Source organism: Calidris pugnax, unplaced genomic scaffold (assembly GCF_001431845.1).
Source record: "Calidris pugnax isolate Ruff unplaced genomic scaffold, ASM143184v1 scaffold11, whole genome shotgun sequence".
Taxonomy (NCBI): Eukaryota; Metazoa; Chordata; class Aves; order Charadriiformes; family Scolopacidae; genus Calidris; species Calidris pugnax.
Window position 1 is genome coordinate 7,529,260 of NW_015090803.1, and position 24,247 is coordinate 7,553,506.

Below are 24,247 nucleotides of genomic sequence, written 5' to 3' on the forward strand. Positions count from 1 at the left end.
TTTTATGCAGGCATCGTGCAGAGATACCAGGCAGAAAGCTCGCTGGGAAGCACCTGGCCATCAGAGCGAAGCAGCAGTGTAACACAAAATCTCTCACATTGCCTCGCTACCGTTGAGACCCCCACCCTCACCCCTCCAAAATCCCAACCATAAAAAGTGGCAGTTGCTAAAATAAAAATTTCCAGGCTTATAAATAACCAAGGAATGAGCTATTAAGAGTTGCCAAAATACATACTTTTTATGAGCAATTTTTAATTCATGCTTTCCAAAACTGAAAGGTGTTTTTTGCCCTCCCTCTTCAGCTTTACCTGCCTAGACCTGAGATCAAGTCCTTGGATTTCTTTGTTGCTTGTGATTCTCTTCTTTCCTTCTCTCTTCCTCCTTCTCTCCCCCTCCCCCAATAATTAATAACCTCAGGAAGGAATGCAGCTCCATTTTCTACTTTAGAAGTTGCTGTACTTTAGATTTTAAAGATGTCATTAATTATTTCAGGGGAGTAAATCCTTGAGGGCCTGGGCTCAGGTTTTGGCAGGCAGGGCCTTTCAACCCACCCCTCAGTTGCTCAAGAGCGTTCACTCTGATGTCTCTTCAAGCTGCTGTGGTATCTGGATTTTTTTTTAAGCATTTTTGATTAAGTATTCAAATTTGTGCCTGTGATTTTTAGTCATCCAGATAGAACAGGCCATTCAGAGCCTATTGCTGGCGGACAGGGAAGGTGAAACTCACGCACCTTGGTAGAGCTGTGTGAGGACATTCACAGGGTGCTCAACCTTTCAATTGCCTGATCTTTTGATCACTGATGTGTGTTCTTTAGATGCATCTGAACACTCTCAGTGTTAAAGCTATGTCAGTCTGTCTACAGTTGCTTTATCTGGGCAGCACCTTATTAAAGGAGAAAAAATACAGCTATTTTTCTCTGCCTCTTCATTAGAATTAACTATAATGAGGATGTCAAAGTCCCTTTCCAAAACAGTTATGGAGCCTGGATTTATTGTGGGGAAGAGGGGAACGTACCTTATTTCCCAACTAAATGCAGTTTCTGACTTGAGAGGACTCTGTAAGGTGTCAGCGTGTCCCTTGGTATCTGTCCTGTCATGAGGTCTTGTGTTTCTGCTTCTAAAAGGGTGGAGAACAGTCCAATAGAGGGATGGTGCTAGTCTTGATTGATTTGTCTTGTGTTGTTGGGGGTTTTTTGGTTTTTTTTTTTTGGGGGGGGGGGGAAGGTTTACACTCCTAAAGTCAGCTGTATGGAGATATAAGCAGCTGTCTTCCGCTAGGCTCTCCTGTGAACAAAGTACAAAATTCATGCTTTTTAAGGGAATAACATTTTTGGGACTGTGTTCCCCATTTTGTGTTCTAACCACCTGGGATTGTATCTCAGCAATTTTGAGAACTGTGTCATGTGAACGATTATCTGCATCATAAGGACTTCAAGTTTTAGGGAAGTTTTCCTTCTAATATGTGCATGTGTTGTAGAACCGAGCCCTACTTGACTTCTGTTTTCACTCAGTGATCCTGAGAATGGTATATAGAATAACTTGCATTTTAAATATTTGCGGTTATGTTCTTCTTGTTATTTATATAACCATGCTTTTTTTTTTTTGTTTTTCCTTTTACATTTAGGGGGTTAAGAGGCAGTCAAGTAATGCACTGCTACAAAATTCTGTATTCATTCATTCATGTTTCTTGCATACTTCTTAGCGCAGTCATGGCTGAGTGTGAACCCTGGTTTATTTATTTATTTTTCCATAACTTTATTAGAGGGTTAACAAGCCACTCCTCCAGTGTTCTTTAAAGCAAGATTGCAAATAAGTCTTTTTTGTCATCTTATTGGCAAATTGTTGGCTGTAGAGTACTGCACAAGTATAAACAACATGAGAGATCCTTTAACATAACATGAGAGAGCCTTTAGTCGCTTTGCTCCCTAGCTTTGGAACTCATTGCCAATTGAAGCAAGGAAAGCTCTGGCTGTTGGGACTTTTAAATCTAGACTTAAAAGTTATTTGTTCTGTTTAGCATTTTTAAAATGATTCTATTAGGAATTGTATGTGCTTCAGTTTTAATTTTAACTCATAATGATTGTAAAGCACCCTGGGATGCTTGCATGAAGGGCGCTACAGAAACCCAAGATTGTATTGTACTGTGTTGTAATGTATTGTATTATTACATGGTGCTGGAGTTGGACCACGGACAATTCATATAGAAAGCGTTTGAATACTTAGCTAAAGATAAGGAGTGCGTGTGGGGGGGATACTGTCGCTTCTTGCTTCTTTTCCCCCTTTTCTGTCAGTTATTTTATTAAACTAAATTAACATGGCAGTTATTCCCTAAGAAATGCCAGCATAATTTACTGCTGCAAAGGGGCTCAAAATGTAAACCAGATGATAAACTAAAAATAAAAAAGTCCACATTAAGATTTAATTGCACTTCCCTTTCTATATTACGTTCTTATGTAAAATACATTACAAAACAGTACTTTCTTTATCACTTCCTTCACTTTTAACTGAATTTCATTAACAATAAAGAAATATATTGTCTCTGTTTCAGTAATGTCACTTGACAGTTAATCCCTTAACTTGATGTACATGTCTTTAAGATATTTTTTTTATATATATATTTTTTTTAAAGAACATGATAGCACCGACTGGAGCCAAGTATTGCACAATCATGTGATTTGCAAGTTTCCCAGCTCGCAGCTTTGCCAGTGCAGGTCAATTCACACCTGCCACACTTATGCCATTCTGGTCCTCATGTTGCTTTTCCTCAGTGATTGTCAGAGGTAGAGAGAGTTGTGCGTGCGGCTCCTTCCTTCCCCCCCCCTCCTCCCCGCTCCAAATGTGTGGTAAACCTTGTGCATTGGAAGTGTCTGCTCAGGAATTAAATGGAGTTTAATTTCTGTCCATTAGGAAGCTGCTATCCACATCGCCAATTAAGCCTTCTATTTAAAGGGCGAGGAGACATGTATGTCTACATCTTAATCACTGCTGCGACTGGTTTGCAGAGACCTTCCCTGACTGGTTCAGTTATTACTAGCAGTGGTGGGAGGCACAGAGATCAGTGTGGTTATAAAACCTACCCAAAAGCTGAGCAAATTCTGTAGGTGCTGTAGCGTCACTGTCAGCAGATTTGAAGCTGAGGTATGCCTGTGTTAGGGGACGCAGGGGTGTAGGCATAAAGATGCGTCTGGAGAAAATTACTTGAATTGGAAATAATCTCTTACCTGACAGGAATGAAAGCAAAGCAGGACCCGCTTCTTGAGAGGCAATGCTAAGAGAGCTTGTCAGACCAGACTCATTGCAGGTCTTCACTCTAATCATAACTTAGAAGAAAAGAGATGCGTTTCTCAAACAGACCCTGAGCAAAACTCCCAAAGCTTGCTTCCTCCTCACTTCCCCCTCCTCCCCCCCCACTTTTAATTAATAATTAGTTTCTTCCTTTTCATTTCCAAGAAATGTATTAGGAAAACCTAAGGCGAGGGTGAGCTTTGTCTCTCTTCCCTTGGACACTTCTTTAAAAACAGCACAAACAGTATCAGGTTCTCCTGGTGCCTTGCAGCGGTGATCAGAGGACAGGTTTTTCAGGACAGCAGCAGCCTCAGACCTGCCTCACTCCAAGCCATGGAATAAACTACTCAAACGGGAAAACTTCTGTTCCCCACGGGTGGGAACACATGAAAGGTTTTCCTCTTATACACCTGTCTCTTAATTATTTTTATTCTATTTTTTAAGTACTAAGATTTCCTACATTGAGAGCTGCAGTTCTTTCATAAGCTTGCAGTGGAAGAGGGGGAAACTGCCCTAAAGCATACCCTTTCCAAAGGCTGTGCCACCTTTCCAAGGGATTTGGTACTCCTTAGTAAACTGGCATGGATGGGTTTCTTGATGATGTCAAACTGAGGGACATGCGAAGGACACTAGTGTCAAGAGCCTTTCTAGAGATGGAGAGGAGTAGAATATTTGTATTTAAATCAGTATATCTAGACTTTCTCAGAATTCTCAGAATTTCTCAGGGTTGTGTGTGTATGTGTGTGTGTGTGTGTATACATATATATATATACACACACACACATATTACAATAAAATCCCACCAAAATACAGTTGCCGGCTGCTACGTCCCCAAGCTCTTAAAGCTGAGTTCCTTATTCTTCACTTTCTGTAAGGAGGAACTGTGTGTGCTAATCTAGCTACATTTTTTTTCATTTATATATTTTAATATAAGGGGTATCTCAGAAAAATTTTTGAATAAATAAGTCCTCAAAGTGCATGTGCATATTCTGCATGGAAAGTTGGCTTGAACACGTATTTTTCAAGATCCCTTCATTGAATCTTGCATTTTTTTATGAATTCTCCAGAGAATCTATACTTTTCACGAACTTCTGTTGGTGAAAGGCAGCAGCACAGAGGTGAAACTACTATCTTGGCTAACATAGCTCCTTAAAATGTCACTTTCATATGATTTTACTTAGCAGAAGTTAGGAATCCATAGCAAAATTCATACTATAACTCATTTTTCTCCTGAAAGATTTTTACATTTTTCTGAGGACAGAAAGTAGTTAGCAGCAAAAATATCCTCATAGAATTTGGGTCTATATGATTAAGAATAATCAGATGTACAGGTGGCTCAAAAAGAGGCACATGGCCTGAAACAATAAATCTGACAGCCATTTAAACAAAGGATAGGCAAGGGATGTTACATTTGGTACTAGAGGGGTGTTTAAGCAAGAAATCAGAGGCATGAGAGATGCACTGACTAGGAGCGGAAATCAATGAAGTTCAAACTAAAAGCTAGTCGTACATTTTGAAAAAAAAAAAAAAAGTACATATCTAGTGAAAGGGATTACCATGGGATGTGGTGAAAGATCCAGCACAAGAAGTCTTCGATCGATATCAGATGTTTGCTCTAGCTCAGCCACAGGTAACTTGGCTGAATTCAGAAATTGCTAGATGAATTCTTTTTATGTGGAGCCCAAATAGATGCTCAAAATGGTCCCTTTTGGCTTTAAAAATCTGCAAAAACTTGTGTAGAAAATGGAAACGAGATCAAAGAAAGAGCTTATCCTAAACACCAAAAGAAATTCAGCAAGACAACTGTTAGTGCTACTGAGTCTGATGACTTCTTGTCTGGACATTGTGCCTTAGGGCTCAACTTCATGCCAGACATCTGATGCTTTGCCTAGCAGAACACTGGAATCCGAGAAGAGACTTGCTGAAAATCATGTCCTATTTCCCAGCAAGGAAATCTTCCTTAACGTGGTGGATAATGCTAAGTAATTTTGAAGAGTCTTTTACAAAAACTGTAGTGAAAACAACCATTACGGCTGGTTGAAGATAGAACAATTATCAACGTCTCTATCAGGAGAATGTATATACTTAATTTTTGTGGAAAAGTTTTACGTGCCTAAAGCTGGATTTAATGCATTAATAGATCTAAAATGTTCCATATCACACTAGCATTTGCATTAGGATAGCGTGTGGAAGAATGTGCATTATGATTAGCCTTACCAGATAAGAAACAAGTCAGAAGCATTTGGTTGGAAATAAAAGCAATCCACCTGAGAGGAAGGCTGAAGGTGTCTCTTACTCTGGATTTTCACCAGATCAGTCTATGAGATCTCCAAGGTCCCACCTACCCCAATCTTTATTCTTGTACAAGAAATGCAGGTTTGCCCTGTCCACATCTGTTGTGCATGATCTGGATTGTCCTCCTGGGCTCCAGCTTCCTCTAGTCTTGTTCCATGTGTCCCGAGGAGAAGAGGTGAGCGTAGGCACACAGGCTTCATGTAGGGTATTGCCTTGTGTAGAAGAGCAGCAGGCTGGGGAGGGAAATGGTTGGGGCTGAGGACCCCGTCTCCGTATTACAGGACTGGGAAGAAAGGCTGGAGCTTAGCCCAGGGTAGCTCAGCTCTGTTCCAGTGGACTTGAAGTCCACTCATGGATGGAGCACAGCATCTGGGTTTAGCTTCATCCAGATGAAATTCTGTCTGCGTGCCTTTGTGATTGGTACGGAAGTAAGAGCAATAGGGAGAGCCCTGGAAAACATGCATTCTCAATTCATGCTAGAAGAGCAGTTTAAAATCCGTCTGTTTACTTCATAAAAGCTCTTCCAAGCAGATTCCTGGTTAAAATGGATAGTGCTTTCCTTACCCATGGAGCATTCTGGTTTCAGAGTCCTTCTGGCAAAGGCAATGCATTGCAGAATCAAAATCTTAGGGTGTAATAATTCAACCCTGAAAATATAGGACCATTTTCATTCAATGAGGCAAACCAAGAATTAACTTATTAATTATTGATTATTTTGCATTTTATATTTTATCCCTGTTGATTTTAGGAAATGTTTAGCCACGACCTTTACTACTAAGTACCTGCTATTTACAAATAGTGTGCCATAAAAATCAGGATTCTTAGACATCTGACAATGAAGACAAAAATGTCTTCTGTCTCCTTATCTTTTATAGGTTGAGATTGTGGCTTCTTTTTCTTTCTTTTTTTGTTAAGTCTGAGACACTATGCCATAAAGCTTGTAAAGCAGTTATGAAGTTCTTCAAATCTGAATTAACATTTCCCACCTACCTATCTTTCTCTCTTTTAAGCTTTTAACCTTTGTAGATATAAGACTAGTATCTTGGGAAGCTGCTTTTTATTTGAGCTTTATTTATATCTGTCAGTGGGAGATGCTCGGAAAACATAGGGAGAATGCTGCTCTGTCATGCAGCAACTGGGAATTTACATTACAAAATGGTAAAAATAGTGCAAGGATCAGTTCCTTCAGATGCTGAATCCTCATTTCTGATTTTCAAAAATCTTCTCATGTGTGGGCATATTTATACATATATAAATATATGTATGTATATATGTATATATGAGTTGGTTTCTTTTTGGTTTATATCTTCCCTCATTGCATTCAACGTAGCTTTATGTTTATGGTAATATGTACATTTCTAATACTTAAAGACAACATAAAGCAGAAAAGGAGGAGGAGAAATTTAGCCTATACAAGGACAGGAGGAAAGATGTGCTTGTGTATTGGAAGAAAAGCTTGTGCCGTTATTTTAAATCTGCCTTTAGGCAGTTTTAACTTATATGACCAGCATTTGCAGATCCTTACTTCTCCTGACCCTGGCAACAGTATGGAGGTCAGATAGCCATCCAAGTGCAATGCCAAAGGCACAAACAGAAGTTTTTTTCTTCTCTGTCCATCTGTGGGTTTTTCCCTTATCCTACATGTTTATAGGGCATATGACAACAAATTCCATTGCATTACTTGTTATAGTTCAAGGTAATGGACCAAGGAATTTAACATAATTCTTCATATGCAATTAAACTGTCCATTTCATGATTCCTTGTCCAAAAAACAGCTAGTGGCTGGATATATTTGGTCTTTTATTCAGAGTGGCAGATGATAATTCTGTGCCATACCAGAACACTAGAAACAATGCTTTGCCCTGGTTGGGTTTTTGCAGTACGTGGGCTGGCGTAGGCTCAGGCAGGCTAAAATCTTTTGATTTGGGAATAATCTTGCGTTATCTGGTCAGGGCTTGAATGTTCCCTTCTCGTTTGAAAAATGTTAACATAGAGCCTCCTGAGAAGTAAGCGCTCCTAAGAGTTCAGCTTGTATTAAAACTGATGGTTGCCATTCTAAGCAAACAGAAGCCACTGATAGTGGCCAGGATCAGGGAAACAAAGTTCTCCTGTCTTTGATGAAAAGATCTCTTCCCCCCTGCCAAATCCTTAAGTTCTGTTCTGCAACTTTATCGCTATTCAAATTAGGTCTAGGGACAAAGGCTTGTGGGTTTTCTCTTTTTTTTTTTCTCTCCTTTTTTTTTTTTTTTATTTTTAAAGGCATGTTAGGGTTGCAGCATTGGAACATGCTGCCCTGTTGGTGTCTAGAGATGTGAAGTGGAGGATTTATGGAAGAGAAAATAGAATAGAGCCTTAAAAGTTTGGCTTTAAAAAATGGAGCCAGTAGTTTGACAGATTGTTCAGTAAATGTTCATTTTATTGAGAATTATAAAAAAGGTGCTTAACGCCTCTGTGCCATTAATATAATACATTAAAAGGTTACTGTCAAGATTAGTGTTTCAGCTCTGAAAATTGAGTGTAGGGTTTATGGGCAGCACTGCTCATATTCTGCTTGGAAGATGAGGTATCTTCTACTTACCACTTGACAAAACCATTATGTTGTTACAAGGCTTTCTCCTGAAAAACTTGATAAATACTAAAACATAAGTAAAATCTTATTAGAAACGCACAGAATAGTTCCTGTTTGTCTTATAGCCAGATTTAGCAGATGTGGGTTTGAATGTAAAACAGTTGTGAAAATAGCCAGTGTCAAACTAGTGCAAAATTAAACTTGTGGGGTGTTCTGTTTTCAGTGTCTGTTATTGTTGAAGCACTCCATTTCAAAAGCATGCATTCCTTCCTACAGAAAAAAAATCAGATTCCTTAGTTGAAATTAATTAGCATTCAGAAACCAGATAGCATGTTTTTGGGTATTCATGAGATCTCTGTTTGAAAAAATGTTTTTAACTTGTAGAAATGTGTTGCAACACACAGATGGGAAGAAAAAGAAAAAAAAATCTCTTTAGCAAGCACTGTGTGTAAAAGGAATATTACATTTTGCACGCTCCTGATTACCCTGTGTAAACAGTTTTTGACATCTGTCTTTATAGTTTTCGAGGAGAGGAAGACTTTGTTAAAAGAACCATTTTTATACAGCAGTCACCATTTCAGTCTTGCTTTACCTGTATTATGAAAGCAGATGGTCTGCATGTCTTTTGAATATTTATAACTATCAAAAACAATCTCTTGCTATTCACCCTTAGGCTTATGAGATGTCAGGACTGTTCTGGTTGAAAAAAAATCATCTTGGGTGTTTACAGAAAGAGGATTACATTAAGCTGAAATGACTATACATTTTCCAGTTTAATATTTGTCCATCAGCTGTTTAATCGTATTTAGATAATTGTGTAAATAAGTTGTTGTAGCCCTTGCCCCTTCCACTGAGCAGGCTTGAAGCTTTAAACACCGATGAATGAGTTGCAAAAAAGCTTGGATGTTTTTTTTTTCCTAGTTAAACAACCTGGAAGGCCCAAATAAGTTTTGGTTGCAGTGCTCCTTTTGAGGGAAATGTTTCATTTGCAAAGGAATCCCCGATACCTAATTCAGCCGAGTTGTTTTAGGAAGCTGCTGTCTGTTACTCTCTGCTAAGTCTGTTAGTACGTATTTGTTCTGTGTAAATACTGCAGCCCAACTACCCCTTCATGAGGCATGAAAACAACCTCATTCTGCCCATATAAAAATAATTTTAAGGTTATTTAGGGGAAGTTTTGGGACTGTGGGGGTTAAAAGCTTTTTTGACTGGAAGCTGAGCAATCACTGATAACAGATTTTGCTGTGGTTGGTTGATTTGGCAGAAAAGCATGAACAGTTTTGGTTTAGATGATTGAATTAACCTGATTAACATTGTTTTTGTTGTTTTGCAAAAAGGACAACAGTACACTTTTAGCGATGATCGAACAATACTTCACCTGGTGGGAGAGCAGCGTTAGAGGTAATGACTCAGAAGTCCCTCCCTGGTAGCACCTGCAGTGGTGGCTGCAGCAACCAGCCAGCATGGAAGGCTTATGTCCTTCCCATGTCTTGCAGGACTCACCTTGCATTAGGTTCTGGCACAATTCGCAAGGTGTCTGATGCTACCATTTTATACGGTTTTATTTATTGGGTTCTGATTGAGATTTAAGGTCTTTCTCCAGGGAAGTTCCCCAACTTCTTTGAGAGATGATGGTGGCTGGTTTTCACATCTCTGGTATTTAATCTTCCTGAGAGAAAGGGATTTGGTTCAAACTACGCTGGGTGAACCTCAGCTGAACTTCAGAATGAGTTCCACCCCTACCTCCACACAGTTGTTGGATGCCTAATTATAATTAACTTATTTGGCTAAAAAAAAGAGCACTTGGGCTGCAGCAGATGGTATCATTCCAGAATAGTGGGAATTCTGTGAAAGTGGCGCCATTTCAGATCAGATCTCTGGATTCTCAGAACAGGACTGCGAGTGATGTGATTGGGGACTGGGGGAGGGATGGAGAGAGGGGAAAGAGGGAAATTTGGGATCTTGGAGTCTTGCAACCTAGCTTCAAGGATAAACTTCTAGGAGATATGCAGAGACTGTGGCTCTGTGACCAGTTTTTGCATTCTATCTATTTTCTTCATGGCATGTGAAAAATCAGATGACGAGTGATGAATGTGGTGCATTTGAATATTTGTAATAGATATTTATATTCGTCATCCGTGTCCATGGAAAGCATCTGCCTCTGTGCCGCCCAGATAAGGAATGCCTATGTACAGTAGTATCCGAATATGATGTGTTTCAAGTACCATCATCTTCATTTTGGTTATTGATAAGTATTAGCCAAGACATGGGGTCTCCTCACAGGTAATGACCTGGGAAAAAAGAAAAACTTCAGTATTCCTCCAGTCTAGATCATGGTTCTCTGAAGACCACTAATTCATAGGGTCAGTCTTCAGGTTTAAGCCCTAAGCATACTGGGCATTTGTATGTGTAGATTACCACTAAAACATACAGGAATTCTAAAGCAACAGGAATTATATAGGAATTTCTATAGCAAAGCGTATCTCTCTGCACTGATGTGACTCCTGGTTTGATGACAACATAATAAATAAAGCATAGAAACAATGAAATTCAATGTTGTCAAGTTATTTTCTGAGTTAACAAGGTAGTAATATTTTATCTGGCTTGTAAAATTTTGCCTTCAGTGAATTAGTAAATAAATCATTGATTCCTCCTGATGAGGATTCTTAGCGTAGGTAATATCACTTGAATGTTTGCATGAAGTGTTCTCGAAGAAAAAGCAGGATAATCTTCATTTTAAAATGTGTTGATAATGTCTGTGGTTGTTTTTTTTTTATCAACTTTGAAGTGCTGGAGCAAAATCCCAATATTAGCCATCAGAGCCTGAAATTCACGTTGTGTCAAAGCAGCTAAAATTCCTAGCCGTGTTATTTAAACAGACCGGTCCTCTATTTGGTTGTAAAATAAAGTAACTGCATTAAATTTATTCCTGAAGAAGCAGGGAATGTCACAAACTGCTATGTCATTGGCATATCTTCTTTGTAAAATGACATGGAAGGGAAGACTAGGAAATCCTAGACAAACATCTTCATCAATAGTAGGTAATTTACTAAAATCATTATTAATATACACGTGTTCCTACTTACTAAAGTTACATAGGCAGAAGAAGACATCTGAAAGGGGCAAAGTAAAATGAAGGAAAACCACCTTGAACTCTAAATGGGATCCACAAAATAGGCACAAGCTAATATGGGATGGTGCCCGTTACATCTGCGTTCCCCATTTTGCACGTGCAGATTGGCAGGTTTTGCATGTGCAGTGACTGTGCATTGAGATAATTTACCAGCTCAGATCCAAAGGACTTTCTAAATCACGCCTTATGTATCATGTGCCCATGTTTAAAATGATTTAATCTGTAAAAGAGCTTAAACAATAATTTTGTAAGTATTAGACATTAATGATAGTGCTATTATATTGGAAATTGAAATTGGGTTCAGCTGAGCTTGGTTCAGGTCATTCAGGCTAGAGTTGCAGTAGTCTATTAAGATTTCATTCTCCTTTTATACTACTGACAAAAGGCTTCTAGCTGATTTCAGAAATGCCAGATTAATATCAAGGAATGGTAAGAATTTTGGTGATTCAGAGAAACATTAAAATAGCTGCCTGGTGAGTAGAGGGTGTCCACACTTGGCATAAATAATACTGCCTCACTCTAGCAGTTCTCCACAAATAGCATGTTACTGAGTAATAAGTTAGAAAATGGTTATCATAAACTTCGCTAAGATCAATAATCAAGGTTTTACTCAGAAGCTGAACTAGCCTTATAAAAGAAGACTTATAGTAATATTTATTGCATTTTTACTCCAGATTCTTTCTTTCCGTGCTTATTGCAGTTCATGTAACAAAGGGCTGATGCTGTACATCGATTTTACAACAGCACAAATACAGCTAAATGTTACATGCTGAATAGCAAAGAAACATAATAATCAGGGCTTTGTCTTCTTGACTGTCATTGTTTTCTCAATATGCTGGACAATTCCTGTAGTTAAGCTAAAAGTAACTACTTTCCATGTAGAAATCTAAAGGGTGGCAAAGTTCAGTCTATTGAAATTACATTTGCTAATTTTGTTGTTCATACATCATATACTGAGTATAATTTTCAAGTTGGAGCATTATCTCATTTTGCAAGGCTTAGTCTTAATTGATTTTGTAAAAGAATGTACTGGAACTGAAAGTTTTATGCATTGTAAATTCCACTATTTAAAAACTGGTCAAAACTGAGCAGAAGGTAAATTTCTCACTGTAGCTATCTGATATCTCGAGAACCTTTGAGAAAAAAATCATCTCTATCATCCTTTAGTCTATTTTACAGCTAATACTCAGTTACAGAATTAGACATGACAATGAGAGCTTTCCATAAGGCTGTTTCTGTGAATCACTTAAAATATCCTGTTTAGGAAAAGCAAGTCTGGGTTCATTTTGGGTTGTTACATACATATTTTATTCTACTATAATCCCCCTTATTTTATCCTACTAATAGGACTTTCGGTTGTACTTTCACCATATTATTTTCTGGGATCTGCCCTGTGATAAGTGGCACAAAGGGAATGGGCATGGATAACTTGGGGCATTGCTTGCATTTCTAGCGTCCGTGTGGGATTTGTGTGCCTGTAAACTTGTGTGGGTACGTGAAGGGTCAATCAATTCAAAAGCAGAAGTAGTATGAACAAAATGAGCTTTCAAGATTAGCATCATCCTTCCAGAGCCCATCCCATTGCCTGATGTTTCTTGGTCAATAACTTTGTTCTTCCCTTAGTACATCTGATTTTTTTGCTCCCATTTACAATATATCTTGGTTTGTTTTTATGCTCAATTAATGAGTTTTTTAAAAGGCTTTGGCCGATAAGATTAAAAATGCAGTATGCTTCTCAAACTCTAAAAATATAATGATTTCAACAATTGAAATAATTTGTGCTTTGACTTGTACTGCTCTGTATTACAGATTTATTTTTTTCTTCTCCCCTTTTCACACAGAGTATGATTTCTTCCATTGTGAACAGCACTTACTATGCAAATGTCTCAGCAGCAAAATGTCAGGAATTTGGAAGGTGGTATAAACATTTCAAGAAGGCAAAAGATATGATGGGTAAGCAAAAAAAAAAAAAATTAAAAAAAATTGCTGTGATGGTGGATACATACCATTATGTGTCACGTTGAGGTCTGTCACAGTCATATAAGAAGCCAGGTCCCTTCATGATAAGTTTAGGATGCTTTTGATGAGTAGATGTAGAAAGTACATATATAGTGAAAGAATTCATTTAAATAAATATTTGCTATTGAAACAGCCAAACTGTCTTGGGTTGCCAAAGATGTAAAGCTGTCATTCTGTAAATCTAGAGATCTTCTACAGCCCAGAATAATTGTTTAAAAAACCTGTTCGTGGAGCTGTGACGGACTGATTTTTTTAATGTATGTATTTTTTTCTCACTCTGGCTAATGTGTATTTAAAGAAACAGGGTTCTATAACTATCACTGCCTTCCTACAAGAATGCTGTAATTTTATAAATTCATATCTTTCTCTAACTTTAGGACCCTGATTTCAATTAATTTTAACAAATAGTTGTTGTGTCAATTGTTTGCTTGTTGTAGTAAGCACAAGTACATTACTAGAGAAAAAAATCCATCATTGGGACATACTAATTCTGTAATACCTTTTATCTTGCTGTATTAACCCTTTTTAAAACTATTTCTTAAAACTGTCAACATAATTCTGAACACTTTATGTCAGGAAATTTCTACGTAGTTTTCAAGAGAATGAAGAAATGGGACCTCAATTTGAATTGAATTTTGAGCTTGACTTAGCTTTCAGTACTTGAAGCAAAATCATTCATCTACCAAAACGGGTTCCTTGCCTTTTATAGCTTAAGGCTGTAATGAAGACAATGCATCACTTTTGTGATAATTGCTTGAATTACTATTCCAAGTGAATGGCCCACTTGGGTTGATCTCTACTTTCCGCTAGTGAAAAAAGGCGGCTTCTTTCCTTTATCTACTTTGTACCTTGTGTGCAACACTGAACCCTTCTTCTGAGACCACCGAAGTCGGTGATAAGACCTTGGTTGGTTTCAGGTGGTCCCTGTGCGAGGCAGCAGAGCGCCTGCATGGGGCAACCCCTGCAAAATTTGCCTTATGTGATCTGCCAAGGCAGGTTCACTGTCCATTTATTTGGGGACAATTAAAACGGTGCATAGGGAACATGAGTGTGTGTGTGTATTCCTGTGTAATATTCTAATGCTGGGGGGAGAGGCCGTGCCAGCCCCAAAGCCGCATGGAGGAGGAGCAGCGGGTGCTCTGCTGGGGGCTAGTCCAGGCTACGGGCACCAGACCTCTCTGTAGAATAACCTGCCTTCCTTTTTTATTTTTTCCTAAATTTCTGCCCATGATAGGACAGAGGGGGAATCTGTGTGTGGGAATCCAGATGCCAATTTCTTCTTCCAGCTCTCATCCTTCTGGAGGAAAGGGTGGTCTTGCATGGAATGACTGTTAGTGAAGACTATAATTACTATGAAAAGCTCAGATTGCCTTTTTTTTTTTTTTTTAAAAAGCTTTGGTAGTATAAGAAAAAAAAACGCTACAACACTTTTGTGAAGATACTGGAGTTTTGGTTTTTAAATAAAGCATATTTTCTTAAAGCTATTTCCAGACCAGCTTTGCTAAAGCTCTAGAACTGAGCTTGTTTAAAATGAAAAAAGTGACATACATTGATAAAAAGGAGACTCCGTTACATCAGCCTGGAGTTATTTTATATTGTCTTATCATACACAAGAGGGGAGCTGGAAGAACTCTTGTAGTTTAAAAAACTGTGTGGTTAATTAAAAAGGAGGGTGTGTCAAGGCAGATGAGTTAATATAAGAAAAAAAAAATCAACCATGTTGCAAGTCACTGAAAAAAACCATGCATACATGGTTGCAAGATAAAGCAGCCCATCTGTGTAATTTACATAAATTATACTAGTTCCTAGCAGTCCCATACAATTGATGCAGCATCTAGAAATTAGCAGAGCATGGGGAGGTCCGCACCCCACCCTGCTTGTTACACATTTCCAGTGGCTGGGAACTGCAGATGTCGTGGCGGGGACACCATGGGAGGAACAAACCCAGTCACTGGGGGCTTCTCTCTCCAGTCAGGGTCTGCTTTCCCGTCCCAGCCCTCCTTACCCTTTGTGCAGATGCTCTCACCATTCCACCTGCATCTTCTGCAGCGCACAGCGTGGCTTCCCATCTCTCGTCTTTGCCCCCTCCCTGGTGACTTGCTGCCTTGTCCCCTGCGGCCATGGCTGCAGGGATGTGCTCTGTAGCCCCACGCTCCCTGTTCAGCTCCATTGCCCTTCTGGAAAACTCTCAGGAAGTTACTTCTTCCCCATACGGGGTTTCCAGCACGTGGTTTTGCCTCTGATGTTCTGCTGGTTCCTCCAAGGGCCCAGTGACCATGATGGGCAGTTTGCTGGATTTTTTTTTTTCTAAATATTCAGTACACCATTATCTATAGGTAAATTTTGAAGGCAAATAGCTGCAACAGTGATGTTATGGGCCTGCTGCTCTAGGCTGGAGAGTACAGCAAGCTTGAATCTGGATGCGCCGTTTTATATGTATTTCTTTTTGTTATGACGTTTGTGAGAAGCGTGAAGTTTGTGATTTTCGGTCTTATGTGGGCTTTCTCAATGTTTCTTTTCTACCCTAGTTGAGATGGATAGCCTTTCTGAACTATCCCAGCAAGGTGCCAACCATGTCAACTTCGGTCAGCAGCCGGTCCCAGGGAACACAGCCGAACAGCCGCCATCCCCTGTTCAGCTTTCTCATGGTAGTCAACCATCAGTTCGGACCCCGCTTCCAAACCTGCACCCTGGACTTGTATCTACTCCCATTAGCCCTCAGCTGGTAAATCAGCAGCTGGTAATGGCCCAGTTGCTGAACCAGCAGTATGCAGTGAACAGACTTCTAGCCCAGCAGTCCTTAAACCAACAGTACTTGAACCACCCTCCTCCTGTCAGTAGATCCATGAACAAGCCGTTGGAGCAGCAGGTCTCAACAAACACAGAGGTGTCTTCCGAAATCTACCAGTGGGTCCGTGATGAACTGAAACGAGCAGGAATCTCACAGGCAGTATTTGCACGTGTGGCTTTTAACCGAACTCAGGTCAGTTGTCTTTTTTTCTTTTTTTTTTTAATTCTTTCTCTATTTAGTAATCATCACCTTTTAAGTCTCTCTCCTCATTTCTGCCTTGTCACTTAGCTCCTGTGAAGGAACCATGCTTCCATGCAGGATCAGTGTCCATGTTGATACAGTACAGAAACCCTCAGTGACTGGTTTGTTACAATACCCACTGTTCTTACCTTGGTTCCTTGGTTCCTCTTCAGTTGTGAGTCTTTATGAATATCTTAAACATAATCTTTCCTGGAAAGGACATAAACAGCTTTTATACAGAACCATTCAAAAAGTCACCCAACAGATTGCCTTTTGGGTTGCAAAGGTATATCTGAACTGGCCACATGCACACACTGAACAACCTGTCCAGAGATGGTCTTTTATTCTTTTTTGCATTTATTTCTATTATTTATAGTGAAAGTCTTAATAACATAATTTCAGGCTTCTGAAAAGATTAAAAAATAAGAGCTTTATTTTTAGATCATCTACTCTTTTCATTTATTTTTGTAATTTATTGCAAAAACGATAGTTGCTGAGATTGCCGATGTCCACGTCAGAACATATACTTCAGCTCTTCAATGCAGAAAAAACTAGCCCTAGCAAAGCTGATAAGTAACACTAAAATGTGTTATTTTTTACACCTGTTTTAGAAGCTAACCCTGTTATAATTTATTCTGCTCTATGAATTTAACTTAATGCCATGTTGCATGGAATTTAATCAAGCAGAAATTATGGAAGAAATGTCAGTATATCCAATTCCAAATAATAAGATCTCAAAATTTTAAAAGTCTGTTTTAACAGAAAATACAACAGGAATTTTTTTAAGACAAAATATTTTAAAAATATGTAGGTAAGTTTTCTCTGATTCCAGATTTTTAAATTTAAGGAACAAGAATTTGTCTATTGTAGATTATCATAAATAGATCATAATTTGGGCTTCTCTTGAAATGTTGATGTTTCTCCCTGCATGGTTTAGAGAATAAAAATTCTATTTCAAATGCACAGGGACCAGATTTGAATCAGCATGTCATTTGTAATTTTTCAGAATTATTATCGCCTTAAAATTTTTTACATCCTCCTTTAGCTGAAAGAAAGAAGAGTTGTGGTGTGGGTTCTCTGTAGAACTTTGTGTGTGTGTGTCTTTCCTCCTAACAGCAGAGGAAGTTTCAAGATCTGGGTCTTTCATACCAAATTTCGTGGGATACATGAACTCATGCAAATTATGTAAATTAGGTTCAGGCAGTGTCAGTTGTTATATTTACAAATAAGTGACATATAGTTTTGTTTAATACAGTGTTTAATATTTTAAATTTTGATACTGGAAAGTATTGAGATAATAATAGCTTCAAATTACCATGGTTTGCAGCTGCCATCTTACCTGGGCAAAAAGCCAGGCAAATAATTCAGAAAATAAATAGTTTATTAGATATTTACTTCTTCCTCAGACTTGCCTGAAAGCAGCTTGTTTTCTTCTCTCAGCTGACTCCCCCCCTCCAAAGTCATTTATTCATTTTATGTCAGCTAGTTTTGCATATAGTTTTTGGTCTTTATCATCCCTGCATGAACAGTATTTTTTACCTTGAAATACAAGGAGAATTTGTTCTGACTGGGCATTGAATTTATATGACATAGTATAAAAAGATGCTCTTGAGATGTGATGAATGCAACTGTAGAACCAGATTTCTAGGGCAAATACTGATTCCTGTTTACTATATATTGTTCTTACTGCAATTGTTATTAAATACTTTTTATAGTTCAATTCTTTCACAGACGTTGTGGTTAACCCGCTTGGTAAAATGTGTTCAAAGTCACACAAAACTGGGAGGAAACCCCAAAATGAACGTTGAAAACAAATGCCATGAAGAGATACGAAATATATATGTAATATATTTTTGGCAATTTTCAACCAAATTTACTTGAAAGAACAGAGAGTAGTTGTCCCTATATCCTACAAATTGTATTAGCTAGTCAAATTAGCATCTGCAGTTAGCTGCATAAGGTTCTGCAGTATTTGTCATGTATTGTGGCAAACACAGGGAACAGAAAGGAAAAATACTAGGAGCCTAGGCAATATTAGCCTCAGTGTTGCCAGGAAATATCTCAGCATACATTTAATATGAAGGGAAGCCCCACTGAAATCCAGAGGAATTTGTTGTAGGCACATTTCACCTTTGCAAAGCTGAAAATTGTTAATTGTACTCACAGTAGCAGCCATGTCCAAGTATAAACACAAGTAGAGATACCTGTGATTGTTACAAGAAAGCATTTAAATTTGTTTTGCTTGCTGTACTTTGGAGTGTATCTCAGGTTATTCAAGGATACATCACATTTAACTAAAATTAGGCAGGACTTTGATGAAATGTAGATGTTATTTTCTAATATTGATGTAATATCTTTTGGGATTTTGTGGTGGTTTGGTGTTGGGGTTTTTTGGCTAGAGCAAGTGAAAATGCTTGTTTAAATTCATCTACTGTTTTCTGAGATAAAAAGCTAGCTCAGGCTTACCACTGCCATTTTTGAAACTGTCATAAGCAGATTTGAGCCGTGTCCAGGGACCATATCATGCCATCAGTTTCTGAAGGCAGAAGATCTCACTGAAATCGGTTAGGAGTTCTGTGCAAAAAACCCCCGATGTCGAGATACGGTCTCAGATGAGGGAAGAGATTTGCTTTCAGTGTAAAAGTTAAGGAAGGAAGTGAACTGTAAACTAACAGTAAATTAGCCCAATGTTTTGGCAGTAAAAATGGACTTCAGTTGAATTGGCTGAAGGTGTTGGCACCTCTTGTCTTACAGACTTGTGCTCTGCAATATGAATACAGAGTTTGGTGGGGGTTTTGGATGCGAAGAGGGGGTTCTACTGGCTTAGTGTGGTGATTCAACACGGCTCTAAATTCCAATATTTTTTTATTTGGGGGAAGAATGTTGACTAGAAATATTTCTGCTTCCTCCCAACCCAAAGGAAAGAATTTGGTAAAATTCTGAAAACTAGGGTGTCTTTTTTTTTTAAATTATCATCTGTTTATAAGGCAGAAAAAACCCATCAGCCAAGGTGTCCTTAATATCTTCTTGGATAACTTCCCCCCTACCTTCAAATGGTGGTTTCAAAAATGTGTAGTTCTCAGGAACGTGCCTCACAAAGTTTAATCGGAGTCCAGGAGGCTATAACTTGTATGAAAATTAGCATCTGTACAGTCACAATTGTTGTAGGGAGCTGAAGTGGTCTTGGAGGATGGAGCATCTCTCCCCACAAGAAATTTCTCAGGGATCCTTGTAGGAAGGCTTCAGGGGGTCTGACGTGTTGCTCGTCCTTCAGCAGTTGTGATTCCAGCTCACTGGCTGCAAAGAAACAGATTGAATCCTGTTAGCACCTCTTTGTAGTGCTCCACGGAAAAGTTTGTTGAGTCAGGATTTGTGCTAGCAGATCCGAGTTTCACCTCAAGCATGGCTACCGAGTGTGTGTCCCACTCTCTGTTTTGCTGGGGTGATTTCGGTAAATTGAGCTGCTTATGTTTCGGTTGCCGTTTGGCTGAATTAATCAACGTAGTATTTTTTCCAGCTGATGTCAGTGCACTGTGCAGACACCTCCGCTCTCTTGAAAGAGCGAGTTCAGTATTCTCCAGTGCTTTCCTGGCCAGAAAATGGCCTTTGTGATCATCTCGCTGGCCCAAGTGGCACCGAGCACCTGGGGGGTGACAGTGCCGACGCATCAGGGCAGCCCCCCACAGCGTGGTACCCCACGCCAGCCTCCTGGCAGCCCCTCATCAGCAGGGGAGCTCAGCCTGCCCCTGCGAATTTGCACTTAAACTGGGAGGCTCTCTACTTTGTTTTGTTGTTGAGAGAGCTGGAGCGGAGCATCAACCACCTTCGGAGCCCTAAACAAATAAACAAGCTCCTCTGCCATTTCTGCCCTGCCTTTTTAGATGTAAACATGAGTCAGGAAACGGAAAGCTTGGGTTCCCACAAGCGGGTCTGACATTTGGGTTGAGGGCGCAGCTCGAGCTGGTACGTGGCGGGGCGACGTGTGCGCGAGCAAGGAATTGTGTTAGTCATGGTTGTGGTTGGAACCGCGACTGGGGGCTGCCTGCCTCTGCCTTCTCTGCACTTTCAACCATAACAGTTGCTGCGTGGACTCGGGCGCTGCCGTACGGGGGTGACCTCTCGGCTCCATCTTCGCAGAAAAGAGGGGGAGTGCTTTTTGCTGCTTTTGCCGTGCCTGACTATTGTCATTTCTCTCCTCCCCACCAGTGACAGTTTCTCATCTCAAGGTTTTTGAGTGCTTCTTAGTGTTTCTGCCAGATGCCTTTTCTCTCCCCCTCCTTTCTACTTCACCCCCATGCTTGTTTAAAATTTTAGCTGCCGGGATACGTTGCGTTTCGTTCATCTGTAATGCCCTCTCTCATATGAGATAACTTCTGTGTATTTAGGACTGTGCTCGTGCTAATTCTGAGCAATTGCTATTTCGAGGGAGAGCACTTGGATGCAGTAAACGGCTCCGTGTAATTTTAATACAAAATCTAAGTTTACACAAACCACCTTCTCATGCACTTTTTTTTTTTTTCTTCCACTTTGTCTTTGGCGCACTTTATTTTCCAGTAAAATGAAAAATGAAGATGGATTATTCAAAATTGATAACAGTAATGGACCATCATGTAATGTTTTATTGAATTTGAGTTCTGTAAATTATGTGGTAGAGAGAAATTTGCCTGCTTAAGTATAACAGAAATTGCCACTGTATTCATATAATTCTTCGTAGTGTAATTTAAGAAAAAGCACACTATCCATATCACTATTGAATAAAAGGTAAAAAGGTGCTATTACACTATCATGACAGCTCTCCTCTTGCTACTAAGCGACATAGATAAATGTGTCTGCTTATAACTTACTTGGCAGGGATCCAGGCTTGTGGGTGGAGCTTGCGAATAATCTTCCACCTGGACATGGGATGGGAACAACCTGCAGTGGAGAGGGAGAACGTTCAGGGATGTTCTGCATGTTTTGGGGAGGTTTGGGCAAATTACATTTTTCTTCTGGGAGCTTTGAAGTTCTATCAGGCTGATAAAATCTGCTTGAATCAGTGATTACGTTCAAAGAGGAGACAAACTGGGGGCCAGACAGGCACTGGTTTTGTTCATATTGGCAGACACTTGAGTTTATCTCCATTTTTAAAGAATTCATAATTAGCTTTTGAAAGTCCTGCTAATATTTATTGAACATTTTTGTGCAATTAGTAATGAATTATACTTGTGATGACATGTAAACTTTGTTTTTTTTCAAATGGGACTTAGTAACATTTTAAGAAAATACATTTCCAGTGCAAAAAGAATACAAGGGAGGAAGAGTGAGGACACTGAGCCTGACAGTGTTTGTAATCTCTGTACAAAACAGTATTTACCTTTCATGCAACCTGAAGTACAGTATCAGGAGGTCACACCAAGACTTGGATCTTGGCAAACCTGTTCAAGCCTGGTAAAATGCAGACTAAATCTCTGCACATCAGCATGGGGCAGGATGCAAGAGCTGATGTTTTCTTTCTAGGTTTTTCCCATCTTGTCTAACAATCTTTAGCCAAGGGTTTCTGCTCAGAAAATTGAAGCAGTAGCAATGAAGCAATATGTGAAGCAGGCAAACCGTATGGTAAGATTTTGCCTGCACGTGGTAGTACACCGTATTTTTCATGTTATTTCCTCACATATTCTGACCTTTAGGTTCAAAACTCCTAGAAACAAACACCTCCTGCCTCTTTGCCTTCTTCCCGCTCTCTCATCTCCACTCCTCTCTCTGCATCTGTGTCCTCTGCTCTGCTTCTAGCTCAGGCAAAGAGCCATGGCACTGATGGGGTAAGAAAAGGAGAACGACTACTTAATGGCATTTCTAATCACCAAGAGGTGTCCTGCAGCAATGGTAATACCGAGAAGTGCAGGAAAAATACAAAAACCAATTTTCTTTGTTTACTTATTTCACTGAGGGGGGGAAAGTTATACAAGAAAAACAGCTTTTTCTGCTTTTTTAAGCTGCCCACTATGTGGCAAAGGCTTATGTGAGCAAGTATTTTCTATTATGGGCTAAAGTATTTTTCAAGGACATTTCCTGTGGCTGACAGTGGGCTGGCTGCTAGTAAGGAGTCTTCTCTCCTGCCAATGATCAGTCCACTTCAGTTTAGTTTTTCTTTCTTCTTTTAAATCTTGATGTGGTGTTTTCGGTGCAGTAGCAGTCAGAAATCACACGTTTGCACCTCCATCATACATGCTGTGCTCTGCAGACAGCTTTGTCTTGTCTCCAGTGGCACAAAATCATTTTTTGCTTCCCTTGAGGATGGTTCGTGTAATCCTACCACTGACAAACAATAGTAACTGTGGGTTTGAGTACTTAGAAGTAGAAAAAAATGCTAGATGAGTTTAATTTCCATATTTGCTAAAAAGTAAATTTATTATTAGACTAATCATTAAGAAAAAATTTAAAACTTATACTCCAGCCAAATGCTACTTTTGTCTGTAACTTTTACTTACCTTCTGAGTAGTTTCTGCCTGGATCCCAGAAAAGAGAAGGGATGAAGAATAGTGGTAAGAAAGTATCCCCTAGGATTATTATTTCTTTTTAATCCTTTTCCAAATTATTTTTCATGCTTAGTGTTGGAAAGACTGTGCTCTCCATCCTGTTTCCCTTTTACGTCTGCAGGCACAGCCAGGGCCATGAGGACCACACTGGGCCCCAGTGTAGTTAGCACCTCTGTTCTCATCCCCCCCGAGAGATGGAGGGGTGATGGGGCAAATGCAGAGCTCAGAGCTGCCCTGGGTGGGCTCTGACCTTGCCTGAGAGCAGTGGCTTGGCAGCAGCACTTTCATAAGGGGCTTTTTGGCCGATAGGACAGGACCTTTGAGAGTGGTAACAGCTTCCATAGGTGCTGTGCCCATCAGGCTTCCTTACAGAGGAGGCTGGTGCTTGGGCTGCAGCTTTCTGTTGCACTCCCTTAGGAATGGATATCTTCAGCCAGGATTGCCTCTCTCTGTTTTAGCTTTTTTATTGCCTGCCTGTCTGCCTCCTTCCTTCCCTCCCTCCCTCCCTCCATTTGCACCTCCATGATCTCAAATAACTTACAACTTGGCAACAACCATAGAGTAGTGTTCTTTCTTTAAAATCATATCCGTGATCCCATGTTCCATTAGCAAGAAGCCTCTCATATTAACCTTCTCCTTGTACCAGCACGGCAACAAGATCTATTCTAAAAAGAAGTTCGCATTTGCTTTTGCAAAAGTTAGTTTCTTATCACCACCTTGTTACTTCGAGACAGTAGAGCATTTTGTGTGCCTGATGTATTTAGAAGGTGAATTTGGCAGGGGGCAGATTTCAAGAGCCGGTTGACACTAAAGTTCTAGTTGCACTCACAGGTTCATAAATACACAGCGCTGGTAAATGGACTTAGGAAATGGCACCTGCACAGGAGGTGCTCAAATAAATAGCCCAGGTTGATGGAATGGGTGAGGATTAGGATTGCCCTGGGGAGGAAGAGGGGGCCAGCGGGAGGAGGGTGAAGGAAGGAGAGCATCCAACTGTGAGTTTCCTCACTTTTTGTTAAACTCCAATATACAACTCAAAACAAAATACAGACTTATAAAAAATGTTGACCTGAGCCAGACAATCAGTACTTTAAGAAAGTTGCAAGTTTATCGTCTCAGATTAGTTGTGAAATATCACTTCTTTTCAAAGAGCTGTTAAAGTTGCTAGAAGTGTGGAAAGCCATTTTTTTTGGGTTGGCTATGTATTTTGTCTGAGAAGCCTGAGAACACCCCAGTGTCATGCCTCTGGACTATCTGTATTTCACTTATTCTTAACATCTTGTGATTGTCTGTCGACTGTGAAAGATTTCACGGCAAGTTAAGCCAATACAAGGAAGGAGGCGTATTAGGCAGACTCAGTTTACGTTGTATGTAAAACAGATGCTTAATAAAATTAAGGGT

At 39.6% G+C, this 24,247-nt stretch overlaps 1 protein-coding gene across 4 annotated transcripts in view; it reads left to right on the forward strand.

Moving 5' to 3' along the window:
- Positions 1-24,247, forward strand: part of SATB1 (SATB homeobox 1) — a 74,859-nt gene that overhangs the window by 14,660 nt on the left and 35,952 nt on the right. For all 4 annotated transcript variants that reach the window (XM_014937869.1, XM_014937870.1, XM_014937872.1 and 1 more), the window contains exons 6-7: positions 13,123-13,234; positions 15,829-16,283. In XM_014937869.1, the coding sequence (XP_014793355.1) occupies positions 13,123-13,234; positions 15,829-16,283 (567 nt within the window). The remainder of the gene's footprint in view (positions 1-13,122; positions 13,235-15,828; positions 16,284-24,247) is intronic.